The 14,930-nt window shown below is 46.5% G+C and overlaps 1 protein-coding gene across 1 annotated transcript in view; it reads left to right on the forward strand.

Annotated features, from left to right (window-relative positions):
• Ephb1 (EPH receptor B1) overlaps positions 1–14,930 on the forward strand; it is a 437,502-nt gene that overhangs the window by 373,548 nt on the left and 49,024 nt on the right. The window contains exons 11-12 of the mRNA XM_041677153.1: positions 5,704–5,951; positions 13,812–14,027. Of these exons, the coding sequence (XP_041533087.1) occupies positions 5,704–5,951; positions 13,812–14,027 (464 nt within the window). The remainder of the gene's footprint in view (positions 1–5,703; positions 5,952–13,811; positions 14,028–14,930) is intronic.

Here is a 14,930-nt window from a genome sequence, read left to right on the forward strand (position 1 = left end):
GTTGAATGTTTCATTTCCAAAAATTGGAAATTCTTCCCTTCTGATTTGATATATAATAGTTGAGGTATTTAATGGTGCCGAAACACCGTTTCTCTTGTCCTCAGTTTGTTGAGGAAGGCGGGAAAGAGGCATTGGCAAGCCCGCAGCTTGTAAGGAATAGTTCCCAGAGCTGTCAGGTAAGACTGTCAGAGGAGGCAGCTAGGAGGCATGCACCCACAGCCCTGAGGAAAGTGCCTCTCAGAGGAGAGTCAGGCATCAGATCCACTTGGAAATGAGCCGGCGTCCAGAGTCCAGGTTCCACCTACCATGCCTCTGATCTAGTGGATCTGCTGGGATCTGGGAATCCGTATTTCCTAACAAGTTCTAGATGCAGATGCTAGACAAGACGCGCTGAGTGCCCTTGGCCTCTGTACTGTCCGAATGTTGGAGCTGAGCCCTGAGCAAATAGATGAGAGGCTACGGGAGAGGACCCAGGTCAGTTGCAGAGATGCATGCTGATCAAAGTCTACCCAGACCAAAATGAGGCTGCCTGTACCTATAGTAGGTAAGAATCTTCACCAAATCACCAACTGCCATCACTCTCTGGCTGAACCAGTTCTTATTCGCACCTTAGTGTGTTAAGATGTTTTATTAAGAAATGAAATAAAAGTGTGATTCTGATGACACATACAACAGGGAAATCCTTAAGATTTCAGATCTTCACACAATAAGACACCATCAAGTTCTGTTCTAATTGCAGGAAATCATCAGAGAGCAGAAGTAAGGATGAGTGTTATCTGTCACTTGCTTTGCTTGCTTGTTTGTTTTTGTGACTGAGTCTCACTGTGCGATCCAGTCTGTTCACAGCCGGTGTTCCCCTGTCTTTTGCATACCATGACTCTCAGGCAAGAGCAGTTTGTGAAGTTGGTACCCAAACTAAAGTTAGTAGAGAAGTTAAAGAATACACATGAATAGCACCTCCGTAGATCACAAACAACACAAGTCCTGCATTTTCCTTGTCATTGCTAATGGCAATATGGCCATGGGCTCATACTTCCCTGTGAAGCCGTAGAAATGCTGAATGCCAGAGTCCCTAGATTTGACCATGCTAAGACTTGGCTGGGAATATCCTCCATGCCAGCTTCCTGGCAAAGACACCTTCCACAGCACCCATAAGTCCTGAAAGGCCATAGAGACTTATGCCTCCTCCCCTTTGTTATCCATAATGACCCCTGTCTCAAGTCCCAGGTAGGAAGGGAAGGCAGCCTTCTGGGGCTTCCTGTTATGTAGTGATGAGTCCCAGAGCTGTAAGGGCCAAGCCAAAGTCCATTGACCAGCTTGCAGGCTGGAGTAGACGTGAAACTTCCTCCCTGACCTGCCCCCTTGCACTCCGGCGCCACTTAATCTCCGAGGGACACCTTGATACTCAGTAACTTGCTATGCAGTTGTGCTTTGAAAGCCTCCTGGCTCAGAAACTATTAAACATCTCTAATTTTCCCGAATCCCCACACTTTATATCACCGCCGAAGAAATTTCTGAGCCCTAAAGTCACCAGAAACTACACCCACCTCACCCTACCCAAAGAGAGCCCACTTTTATTTTTTAACTTTCAAAGAATGAGATGAAACCCCACAGAAGATATAACCTGATATAATCTGAAGCTCCAGTCTTAGAAGCACCGACTTGAAGAGAGGTTAGCCGTAAAGATCAAACGGTCAAGTAACGTTTGTCAGTCATAGAAGTAATCTCATCTACGATGTCCCGAGGGAGACAGCTTCTCAACAGCATGCTTTCCTGGTTTGTTACCACCCCCTTCTTCTTTCTTTCCTCTCCGATCAGTAAAGCCTACACTACATTCCTGGCCATGTGCAGTGTGAGGCAGTCGGCATATAAGCTCAGCGGAGTCAAAAGACGTCTCAGAGTCCTGGGCTTTGGGCAGTCCGCTAATCTGTTTACAGGATGCTGGGGGTTAAAGCACAGTTCTCAGCCTTGGCCACACCTACACCCCAGAAACAGGAGCAAGGGCAGCAAGGAATGTGGACACTGCAGTTAGGCGTGGACCCATGATCAGAAAGGTCTCCATTTCGGTTGTATGCTCTCCGGTCTCCATCTTGAAATCCCTCAGAATTTGGGGGCAAGAAGTCCTATATTTTCATTTTCCTCCAGGAGCTACTAATCCCGCAGTCAGCTTTTAAATGCATAAATTTCAGGCTGCACCCAGGTCGGCTACTCAGAATCTCCAACGATACCCAAGTCTTTGTGCTCTAATTGCAGGGACAGCTAACACAGAGCAGCGTTTCTCAGCTGGGGTGTTTATGTGTATGGTTGGGGCACGTCATGCTAATCTAGTGCATTTTCCCAAACTACACACACAGACTGAAAAATATTATGGTTCTGCCGAAGTCCCAGGCAAGAGTCTTGGGTGGATGGCATCCACTTCTGGAATTATTCTGAATTGGGCAATAGCACATGAGGGCAAGGCAGGAGGATTGCTGCCCGTTTAAGGATGTCATGGACTGAAGACCATGTCTCAGAAAGGAAGAAAGTGAGGGGAGGTCAGAAGGAGAGAGGAAAGGAGACAAAGAAGAAACTCTGCTTCTGTGCTCTCGCCTGGAGACTGACTTGCTAAGATTGTCACTGCCAGGTACAGAATGGCTCGAAGCTGTAAGCTAGGCAGGATGCTCTCTGAATTGTAACTTTTCATCCAGTAGCAAATGGTAAGAAATGGAGTGGGTGTGGCCAGACCCCTGACTGACTTTCAGCTGTCTGCTTTGGGAACAGACTTTGGGTGTCTCCTTGCTAATTTGCTCATTAGTAAAGTGGACATTTTATTTGTAGGAATTTCATGGTGATTGGATGGAATGAAGTATGCCATAGCAGCTGTCCAGTAGATAAATATTTGTGGGCTATCTTCACCCAGAGGGAATGGTAGCATACCCTCCCCCTAAACTCTCAGCTATACCTTTCTCTTAAAGGAAACTGAACTCATTATGGCAGCAAGAAGAAATACTAACTAATAGTATTCAATTAGCTTTTATTTATCAAACATACTATTTATATACATAGTTGCTAAATATTAGGTTACCAGAAGGCTGATTTCTACTATATATATGCATGTTATATATGTACACACATATATGCAGACACACACACATATATAGAAACACATATATGTGACAGGTCTTTGTTTAGTATTCGAATTTAAATTTTTTTGCATTTTAACTACTCGAGTTATGCTTATTATAGCAACTCAACATAAAATTATCTAAACCAAGTTTACTAATCTCTACTCCCATGTCCTATCTCCATCCTTCTCATATAACCATTCTTTAAAAATAATTTGATGTTAAAAATACATTCGATATATACTTTCCTTAGTTTTCCTTTTATACTGGGGGGACGTGTCCCACGTGGGCACACACAGCAAATGATGTTCTGTCGCTCGCTTCCCTCCTCTCCTTCACGTAACATCATATGAGTATTTCTCAGAGTCAACGGATGTCACTCACCTTTGACTTCCGGTATTTCTAGGCATTCCCTGGGATGGGTGTGGTGGTTTCCAACCATTCCTTGACATGGGCATTCCGTGTTCATCGACTGCTGTGCAAGCCTTCTTACATGTGGGTAGAGGTGGGTGGGCACACATGTATGTGTGTTGGTGTGTTTATTCACCTGTGTGTACATGTGAAGATCAGAGGTTGATGCTGGATAGCTTGCTTTCTTCTTTTTTTCTTGATTTTTTGAGACAGGGTTTCTCTGTAGCTTTGGAATCTGTTCCTGGATCTAGATCTTGTAGACCAGGCTGGCCTCAAACTCACAGATAAACGCCTGACTCTGCCTCCCAAGTGCTGGGGTTAAAGGCATGCACCACCGCCGCCCAGCGACACTGGATAGCTTTCTTGATCGCTGTCCCTTACGTTTTGGGGTGGTGAACTTAGACCTCACCAATTCAATAAGAAGAGCTGGCCAGTGAGTCCTAGGAAATCCTCCCATCTCCACCTCCCTGGCATTCCTACAGGCATGTACCACCACGGCAGGCTTCTTTATCTAAGTGCAGGTGATTTGAGCTGAGATCCTTCTCCTTGAGCTGCCTTTACGTATGGTGTTAAGCACCACTGCTTAGGTTTCTTTGGGATGAAGCAGTGCTAAAATCCCAGTAGTTGACGGTCAGAGTGTGGACGAGGCAAAGGCCAAGCAAATAACAATGCATACGACACTCTGACTTTCGTTGGCATGCCAGGCACGCACCAGGTCCTCCAGCGGGTGTGCAAGCTCCAAACCTGAGAGAGTTTCAGTCGACCTCAAGCAATTCACCAAAGCCGCACATGATTCAATGTCGAAGCCAAATGCTCCAAATGATAGCCATCTCAGTATGAGGTCTGGGACGAAATCTTCCTAGTAGTGCCTATGCCGGCTTCTCCCGGAGCCCCACATAGTGTCATGTCCAGGAGAATTCAGGGCAGTTTTGCATAAAAGTCCCTTTGCGTAGCTTTCTTCCAGTGCTTTCTGTAGCAGGAAGTAAAAGGAGCGCTGGACTAAAGTGCGGGAGCCTGTTAACGCGTCTTTTCAATGTGGCTGGGAGTTTATCTGATTGTTCACACTTTACGCTATCATTTTTCTTTCAGAAGCTTAAAGTAAAAAAAAAAAGAAAGTTTGCCCAACAGAAGCCCCTGTTTCTCGTGACAGGCCTGTGACATGCATTTCACTGAAGCCCTTGCAAGGAGACACTTAACTACTCTCCAGGAAAGAAGTAGAAATCACAAAACCAAGTGAAACCATCAAATAACTTTTGAAAGCGCATTAGGCAAGACCTTCTTCTTTCAGACAGCTATGAAATGGTGTCATCAAAATTGTTTTTGCTCTTAGCGATTTTACTGGAAGAAAAAAACAAGAAGAAGACATTGAAATCCTATGGCACACCCAAAGAGGTGTTCAGCCTGTGCCTACGTGGGAAATGCCTTACTGTTCAGCTGCCAGGCCTCAGGCTGCAATACTCCCTGGGTCTGCCCCTGCTTTCCTGCAGAGACCCGGCTCCTCTAAGCAGCCCCCAGCCAGTGAGCCTGGCAGGGAGATTGGGGTGACGAATGTGTCTGTTTGGCTGGCTTAGCCTTTGTCAGGTCTGCTCAGGGTATGGTTTGCTGTGACCTGGGGCTCTCGCTGCCCAGTCCTGCTTCCTTCCCCTTTTGTCTTTCATGGATAAACCTGGTTGTTTCCTAACTTTTCAGGGCCTGCTTTCTGGAGGACACAGTAGCCACCCATGTGTTCAATGTGGGAACATCAACCACAGTACTCACACATCCTCCATCGCCCAGACATTTGTGCACCAACTCTGCTGAAAATGAACCACGGTTCTGCCAAAGCAATCTGACCATTTCTGTTTTAAGTTTTCATCTGGGATACACACACACACACACACACACACACACACGCACACGTTAAGTGTGGGACAAAACCCAAACTTGGATATGTTGTAAAATTCCACTTTGTCTACTCAAACTATTTCTAAGAACTGGCCCATGGGGTGTACTTTAGTATTCCTTCCGTGTTCCCTATGAACTGATTACTGCCTAGACATCACAGTCACATAGAGACGAATCCAATTTCCATTTCTCCGCTCTAATCACAATCCTACCTGGAGCACCATTGTTCTTGGTAAGATGCCTCCCCTTGTGGTTCCACAGGTTGAGAAGGATGAGGAGCCTAATTGCACGCTTGCTGTTTCAGGGGAGTTCGGAGAGGTGTACAAGGGTCGTTTGAAACTGCCAGGCAAGAGGGAAATCTATGTGGCCATCAAGACCCTGAAGGCTGGATACTCGGAGAAACAGCGTCGGGACTTTCTGAGTGAGGCGAGCATCATGGGCCAGTTTGACCATCCCAACATCATTCGCCTGGAGGGTGTCGTCACCAAGAGTCGGCCTGTCATGATCATCACCGAGTTCATGGAGAACGGTGCTTTGGATTCTTTCCTCAGGGTAAGAGCCACGGAGGGGCATGGGTGATGTTAATACTGTCAGATGCAGAGCAAAGGTCCTGGGGAGAAGGGGGAGAAGTGTCCGTGTTAAGGATAGTCTGCCTTCAGGACTGGCTGGTCACGTGTAGGCAGGTGTTGACCTTGGCAATGTTAGCAGAGATTTGTTCTGGAAAGGGAACAATGACTTTGTACAGTACAACAAATCAGGGACTCACACGTGGGAGAGGCTAATTCACCCTCTCTCAGCAGCCTTTAGTAGTCTGTAGTTCTTGGTGTAGGAACGGGACTCCCCCACCGTGAGGTTTTCCCTCTCTCTCATTAGCAGGTCTCTGGACACTATTGTTGTTTGGGTCTTGTTTATGCCCTCACGTTTCTAAGGGGCAGGCTCAAAGCAGACTTCCTGACATCCTGGCGCATACAATCTTTCTGTCCATCCATTCTTCCATGATGTTCCCTGAACCGTGGATGCAGGAGCTAGAGGGAGAAAAGGGAATGGGAGGAGTGATGTAATTATATTCTAATTAAGTGTATTTCAGATTAAATATATATTTTTAAAGAAGAGAGAACAAAGCAGAATCTGAGGTCTTCTTAGAGGGAGGGTGTTTGGGGGGGGCGGGCCTCAATAAATGTTTTAGGTTGAGTAAAATGGTGGAAGTAAAGAGAGGTCACTGGTATCTTCATGAGTTACTGAGTCTAAAGAGACTCTCAGAGACTTCATGGCCTAGTGTGGCTCATGCAGATTCCAGTGGCTACCTTTCACTAGAATCGTCAGCCTCCTAGCCAGTTCTCTTCAGTTGGCTAGTTAGGAAGAAAATGGGTTGCCATCTTCTAGAAAAATTCCTGAGCCTCCTGACATCCAAAGAGGCATCTAAAGGCTACCACAGGCAGCCAGAAGTCTTTCCTGACATCTGTACAGAATGGTGTGATCCCCTAGTCCAACCTGCAGCAGAAGTAGAGGTACCTGAATGCCTTCTGTTTGAGAAATCCATGAAGGATTCGTGTCAGGACATGTGCTTGTGAAGCTGTGCTCACAATGGAGCCACTTTCTTGCAGGAGATCACAGAGGCATTTGGAGAGTGGGCGAGTGGACGATAGCCAAACCTAGACCAGGAATCAGGCCTGACCAAGAGGCTCAAGGGGAACATCTAGTGAGTGTGTGTTGTTCGAGGCCACTTGTTTGTTCCCAGCTGCTCAGCCCCAAAATAACCACACAGAGACTGTATTAATTAAACTACTACTTGGCATGTTAGCTCTATCTTCTTAATGACTAGCTCTTACATCTTAAATTAACCTATTTCTATTATGTTATATTTACCAAGAGGCTCATGGCCTAACAGCAAAGTTCCAGTGAGTCTGTCTCTGGTAGTGGCTATATGGAGTCTCTCTGACTCTGCCCTCTTTCTCCCAGCATTCAGTTTAGTTTTCCCTGCCTACCTCTATTCTGCCCTGCACAGGCCCAAGACAGTTTCTTTATTAACCAATGGTATTCACAGCATACAGAGGGGAATCTCACATCAAGTCTGGGAGCAGAGAGTCTAGGAACAGAATCAAAGACTGACCAGAGCCTTCTGAGTGAGAACTTTGTGTGAACAGACTATGTGTGTCCCCACACCCAGTCAGCAACTGTGGTTGATCAAAGGACAAGAGAAGTCTTGCTATACCCATCTTACAGAATACAGCCCACCACAGCTGCATTCCCTGCCTCGAACCTGCATGTTCAAAGGAGCTGTCACTTGTTACCTGCCCATGGACCACTTTGTTTCTATGAGTGAAGGGCTGAGATGTTACAGGGTGGAACAATGAGTCTTCCTCTTCAGGAAGACTATCAAGGAGAGGGAGCACTCTCTGAGACTAGAGCATGGGGAGCCTGTCAGATCAGTGGGGAAGCGAATGGTGAACTGTGGGATAGCTTGGTATGTGTAGAAGTTAAAGTAAGCACGGCTCACAATCTACAATGGTTGCATGGTTGCTCCCACTCCCAGGAGCAGCATGGGCGTGGCAGTGGGGCTCAATCAGAAGCTGCACTTTGACAATACTGAAGCTGGCTTTTCAGGGCAGTACATGCTCATTGCCTAAGCTGAGTCGTTGGAGGAGCTGAAGAAGTGGGAATGGAGTAAGGGCTGTAAATTGGGGTTTCAAACCCATGCCTCCTTGAGGGAATGGTTGCGTCTCTGTTCTGAAACTCTAGTGCCTGGCACAGTGGGCCCATGGTAAATGTGGACTGAGTGAAAACCATGCACAATTATTTCTAGAGCATGGAAGAGAGTTCTAGAAATGCTGTGTGCCCGTGGCATCTCATTCTTTGTTCTTGTTGACACATGAGAGTGAGACACGCTCTGTGCTTTCCCTAGGGCAATAATTCATGGTCAGATGTTCTGGAGAAGTGAAACGAACAAGAACAAAAAGGCAAGAATTTTCTGGACCATCCTCAATACCCTCTCTAGAGTCACGCATTTCTTTGGTGTCACTCGATTCTACCTTAGAGAAAGTCACCAGAGGGGTGAAAGAATCAGAGTCCCTCCCAAGGTCACTTATAGGACAGGGAGAATCATCTTTTAGGAGCCTATGGGAATCAAAGCCACACCTTGCTACTCCTCTGAGACACAGCATTTTCCACCTCAGGCCCAGGACACATAGGTTTGTTAGGCACTGGGGGTTCTCGTGATAGTGAAGCTGTATGTGCAGGGGGAGGAAACCTAGGTGCAAGAGAGGAACACAGAAAACCAGAGGAGAGGGTGCAACTAAGAAGGGGTAGCAAGAACAGGCAGTGCCAAGAGCAGCAGGGAAATGGAGCGTGTCTGACTGTTCACACCTCGTGGAGGCAGGTAATCTATAAATCTAATTTCAGCCTTACTACTGAACCCTGGAGCATAGCAACATTAATTGATGTATCTGCTACTTGATAAAATTGAAAAAATAGGTCATCAGTTCAGTTCTACAGGGTCCACCTTCTGGGAAGGAGGATAATTTTAGGACCACCATTCAAAGAATAGAGAAAGGGGGTTAATCCTTGTGTTGCCCAGCTGTTTCCTTTCCTCTAGTCCTGGACTTAGCAGCTTTGAGAGGGTGGCCACTCTGGCCTTGGGTCAGAGCCTCAGAGATCCACATTTCATCTTTACCCATTATCCATCCTTGTTCTGGCAGAACTTGGAATTCCCATTTTCTAGAAGGGTTGGGAATACCCAAGAGGTGGTTCTTCATTGCTAATTGCTTTAAATGAAAAGAGTTCCTTCTTGGTACCAAAATTCTAATGTCACCCACCTGATGGCTCTTCCCTAATCTTTAGAACCAACCCTGAAACTCAGATCCATGTCTGGTCAAAAGCTCTGAAGTAGAGCCTCGTGGTCCCTGCTGGTTCACTCAGAGATGGCCACATCTGGAAGACTTGGTAGTCTCTGACTGGTGTCAAATGAGATGTTTTTCCTCAGGGAAGCTCACTCATAGGCTAAAGCTAGAAAGAAGCAACTAATGAGAGAATATCAGATTGGAAGCCCCGAGACTGATGCCCTGCCTCAGCTTCTGCTATGAGTCACCCTCTGGCCTGGAGCAAGTCCGTTAACTCAATTTTCCAATCTATAAACTAAAGGCATTGAGCTGGATGCACTGGAGAGTTCTCGTCTAGTTAAAAAAAGAATCTATGATTCATTCTCTTCAAACAAATCAAATAAGAGTTTCATTTCCTGAAGTGGATTTGTCAATGAAAGTGGAAATACCTAAATCCTCCCTGTCTGCTACGAGGGCTGGCAAGTGACTCCATGCATTCGCAGGAAAAGCAATTTCAGTAGAAAGCCCTTCAGAATGAGAAGGAAGTTTAAACCACTCCACCCAGGCCCGCCCGCGTCTCCTTCCATGTTTGTTCCCATCAGCTCAGCATGGAGCCCCGCTGCTTCCCCAAGTCGCCCAGAAACCAGGTGGTGGTGGTTCTGCCTTGCTCATTTTCTATGCTGGTGTTCTTATCTCTGCAATTACAAAGCCTGTGGCCAACCACGCTCTGTAATTAAGGGATAATACTTGTCACTCAAAACAATTTTCCAGGGCCCCCGAGATGGCTCAGCAGGTAAAGGAGCTTGCCACCGGCTTAACCACCTGAGTTCAAGCCCCAGAAGCTATGTAGTGGAGAGAACCAAGTTGTCCTTTGACCTCCAAACATGCACCATTCCAATAAATCAAGTAAAACACATCAGGGAAAAAAAATAGTGTGTTTGTACCCTTAGGTTTCACCAAGATAGTAAATTCAACAGGCAGGACCTTTCCTATAGAGATATGTTTACCCCGCAGCACCTAAGAAAAATATGTTGCAGAATCAGCATATTCCAGGGAACCAGGCATAAAACAGGAGTTCGGAGATCAGATAACAGCAGCAGAATCAGTCACAGGGGGCTTTTCTCCCCTTGAAGCCTCTGCAGCCCTTCCCTCCATACCACGGAAGGCAGCCATTACCAGGGGATCAGAGATGGACTGTCAGCACAGAAGTAATTTGCCACTCCGGATTTAGACTTCTGTGATAACTCAAACCCTCCCAGAGTGATTTAAGTCTGCTCACGTAGATTCTCTGGACTTCCTTTATCTTCTCTATGAAAACAATACAATATTGCCTGCCTTTTCTTCTGCCAGGGCCAGCTTGAAGGCTCTGATCATATTCTGGGAAGTCTGATTTGCCATTTATAAGTCAAGTAATGGAAGACACTGATATTTGCAAATTGATTTGGATTTGAAGCGTGAGTCATTAAGTCTCCATCAACCACTGTTACCACTGGGTATGCATCAGGGAACTGTTACCAGTATTGACCCTTTGTATGCCAAGCACAGACCACTGGGCTGTGCTTCCCAAAAGTGAGGACCCTAGAGGGTCTCTCACACACTCAGGAAAACATGAGGAACCCTGGGCTGGACCCAGGTCTCCCTCAATGGGAACACTTGAGGTCCATGGATGAAGGAGGTGACTTGGAGGAAAGGGTGGCCTGGCTTCTGGGTGCAATGATCAATGCTGTCATTGGAGCATCACAGGGTCCCCAAAGAAAGCTCTGACCTGTGATCTCATTTAACCTCCACAGTGTCCAGGAAGAGATAACCCTGTGCTCTTCAAGGTGTGGGGTCACCTCTCCAGAGGCTAAATCACTTGCTCAGGGTCCAAACTGTATCTCTCCAGACATCCAGCTTTTAACCACTTCCGGCCTCTATTCTCCATGGAGACTATAGCGATGCCTGGTCTAAATTTTAAACACAAGGCAAAACCAGGAGAGCTGCAGTGAAATTAAGCAAAAGTACAGTTACCTCGCCTTGTAGGCTTGCCAGAAGCCTTCTCGCTGTGTGTGAGCACCGCTGCCCTTCCCCAGAATGGAATCTTTAGTGAGATACCAATTTTTCACTAGCGTGTCACCTACACTTAAGAAGAAGAAATGAAAAATGGAATTTAAAGAAAAATCCAGCCCACGTGACTTGAAGCTGGGAAGCATTCTTATAATTTACAGAAGTTGCACGGGGACTTTCTGAGGAGGCAGATCTCTCAGAGATATGCTTAAGGAAAATGCGGGTGCTCCCAAAAGACGTGCTGGCTTCTGGAGAAGGTGCTGATGGGAGTTTACTCGGGAGGAGGATTTGAACCATCCCTGGTACGTTCATCCTTCGCAGATGAGCAAATCCTTCAGTCTTTCCACAAAGCAATGCTATACTTTTATTTTAGGTCCTTAGAAGAAAATGTCACAGAAAAAGCATTCCGGGCAGGTGGGGAGGTGGTTAGCGGTTAGTCAGCAGCAGCCTGGCCCGTGGGGTGGGTCCTAGTTTGCTTGTCTAGAAGGTCACGGTCCTTCATGGTTAGAATCCAGGCAGGAATTCCAGCAAGAGCAGAAGCAGAACTGTGGAGGAAAGCTGCTTGCTGCCTTGCTCCCTTTGGCTTGCTCAGCCTTCTTCCTTATACTCCCCAGGACCACCTGTCCAGTGGTGACACAATCCAGTGGGACAGGCCATCCACGTTAATCATTAATCAAGAAAATGTTCGCCCACAGTCAGGCACACAGGTCAATCTGATGGGAGCAGTTCCCTCTGATGTCTAGCTTTGTACCAAGTTGATAAAACTAACCAATACACCTTCCCCAGGGAATCATTGGCTACTGACGGATTCTGAAAAAGTAACTCTCATTGTAGTAGGTGCAAAAATGGCATTCCCATCCATGCCACAATGAGATAATAGATGTGGATGTATTGTATACTCTATCTGGCAGATGCTCCATACAAAGGGGCTCCTCACACTTTACGCTTGTGGACTTCACATGTGGACTTCTGAGGCAGAGAAAGTGGCTTACCCAGTCCCTGTGTTCAACAATAACTAGGCTAGACCTCAGGTGCCCTGCCTCTTCCCACCTCTCCTCCAATGTTTACTGTATGTTCTAATTGATATAGGATACAACTTACTACCCTTTGGAGAGAAACTGAGGCTAAACTAAGTAGGAAGGGAAGTTCCTGGCAGCCTGGCTCAGGACCCACTGATTTAACCACTGTCTGCAGAGTCAAGACCCAGGAATTTCTATGTGGCTAGTGGAAGACACACATTATGTTTGTTGGAAAATCTCTCTAATGGGTAGGGCATTCATGCTTGAAACTGTGAGTCCACCAGTGATGAGAGAGCACCTGGAATGTTGGGGGACACTAGCATGGCTCCAGGTACCAGACACTACATGTGAACTTCAGCCCCCACTGATCCCTGTGAGGTGAAGTTAGTTATGCAAAGTAAAGTGTGCCAGCTCAGAAAATTCAAAGAATGTGCCTGAGACTTTGAGTTTGGAAAATACTGAGTGATGCTGGTCACTCAACTACTCATGCTTTGTAAAGTGTTGGGATTCCTCCTCCTCCTCTTCCTCCTCCTCCTCCTCTTCCTCTTCTTCTTCTTCTCCTTCTCCTCCTCCTCCTCCTCTTCCTCCTCCACCTCTTTCTCCTCTTCTTCCTCCTCATTCTCCTCCTCTTCCTCCTCCTCATTTTCCTCCTTTTCTTCATTTTTCTATTTTCTGTTAAAGTTTTCAGTACTGAAAATACTACAGGGACCTCAAGAGATACAAGTTCTTGTGCTCAAAGAGTTAGAATCAAACAGCAAAGACAGAAGGTCACACACCCACATCCACCAAATTCAGACTTGTAAAATATAAGGCAATATAGTAACACATGTGAAAATAATATTCAGAGAGCGCTAATTACATTTTGGGAAGGGGGAATCATAACAATGCCATCTTTGAGGAAGGAACAGTTAAGCAGAAAACAAAGGGCACATAGGGATGGGCTTAGACAGAAAGAAACAGAAGAAATGGTACTGTGAAGCTCCAGGGCAAGTCCGAACCTAGAGTTTTCCAGTCCCTGTGGTTTCATGCATCTTGAGTGTGTGGGCCTAGGGCCTAAGGCGAGGTAGTAGCTGGTCCCTAGGGTCTCCTAAGCTGTACTGAGTAGTTGGGAGATTTCCCTTAATGCAGTGGGAAGCTATTAGAGAGTTTAAGCCAGGGAGTGACAAAGCCTGATTTATGTCTTGAAAAGATGGCCCTGGCTGCCATGGAGAGAATGGATTGTAGGGGGCAGGTGCAGGAGGCTGTTCCAGGTGATGGATGGCGATGGCTTGTTTGGAATGGTGGCAGTGGAAAGGGAGAGGAGTGGATGGTTTGAGATGTAATTTGGAGATGAAATCGACAGGGCTTGGCAAGAAGAGGGCAGAGCATTCAAGGAAAGAGATGAGGAGGTGGGAGGAGCAGGAGAAAGCAGTGGATTGCTGACTGCTGGGTGCTGACAGAGGGCTGACAAGCCATCGGCCATGCTGTCGAGGCTCCTGTTTAGCCACTGAAGCCCATCTTGATCCTGATCTCCTTTTTTTGTCTTATCACAGCAAAATGATGGACAGTTCACCGTGATCCAGCTTGTTGGGATGCTGAGGGGCATCGCTGCTGGCATGAAGTACCTATCTGAGATGAATTATGTGCACAGGGACTTGGCTGCTAGGAACATTCTGGTCAACAGCAACCTGGTGTGCAAAGTGTCCGACTTTGGCCTCTCTCGCTACCTCCAGGATGACACCTCAGATCCCACCTACACCAGCTCCTTGGTGAGTCTTTAATTTACTCAGAGAAAGTGTGACATGTGCCAGTGGTGGCTGAAGGTATCTCAGGACCTGTGGTTGAGTCTTTTTCCACTTAGGGAGATAGATGCCGGACACTTATCCATCTAGTAGAAATAACAGCAGCCAGTATCTGGGCAAAGATTTGACCACCACAGCTTTGCAGAAAGAGCTGGTATCTACTTGAAAACCACCAGTGTTCTGTAGCCAGCGGCAAGAGCAATTTGGAACAGATGAATTTAGAGAATCCAGATAAGGGAGAGTGGCATCAGAGACATCTTTGGACAGGAAGCAACTCTAAGCAAAGTTGGAGCTGCTGGTTCCCAGTTGAGCTGGGCATTGCATCATCAGAATCTGGTTCCGTTTCATATCTTGCATCCAGAGGGCTTTAAGTACCAGCTCTATACCGAGTGCTGAAATCTGATCTCCTCTCAGCCTCCCCCTCCACATCCTGAGTAGCTTAATCTCTATCCCACTACCTCCTTCACACAATTCTTCTTGGAACCATGATAGATTCAAAATAGAGTTCTGGCTTTACTCTCCAGTGTAACCTTCCTCTCGCTCCATCTCCATAGCTGGCACTAGAGAACCAGAGACTGAAACTGAAGAGTCACCATGGCTTTCTCCCCATGCCTCAATATTCCAACCTGATCCTCTGTTCCTCCTAGGAAACTTCTCCCCACTCTTCCCTCCACTGCCCACTGACCTTATAAGGCTCCCCTGTCTTTGACCCAAACTGCTAGTTTCTAGCTAGTGTCTTCATTTTCTGCCTACATTCATGACCCAGAAGTATCTTTCCCTGCTTCCCGGTCTATCTGCTTTAAACCTCAAAAATGAAATGTAGAAATTAAAATAATACCGAGAGGCAAGTACAAATATTAATTAATGGAT

This window comes from Microtus oregoni, unplaced genomic scaffold (genome assembly GCF_018167655.1).
Source record: "Microtus oregoni isolate MIOR12 unplaced genomic scaffold, Mior012 000028F_ref0000031, whole genome shotgun sequence".
Classification (NCBI taxonomy): domain Eukaryota; kingdom Metazoa; phylum Chordata; class Mammalia; order Rodentia; family Cricetidae; genus Microtus; species Microtus oregoni.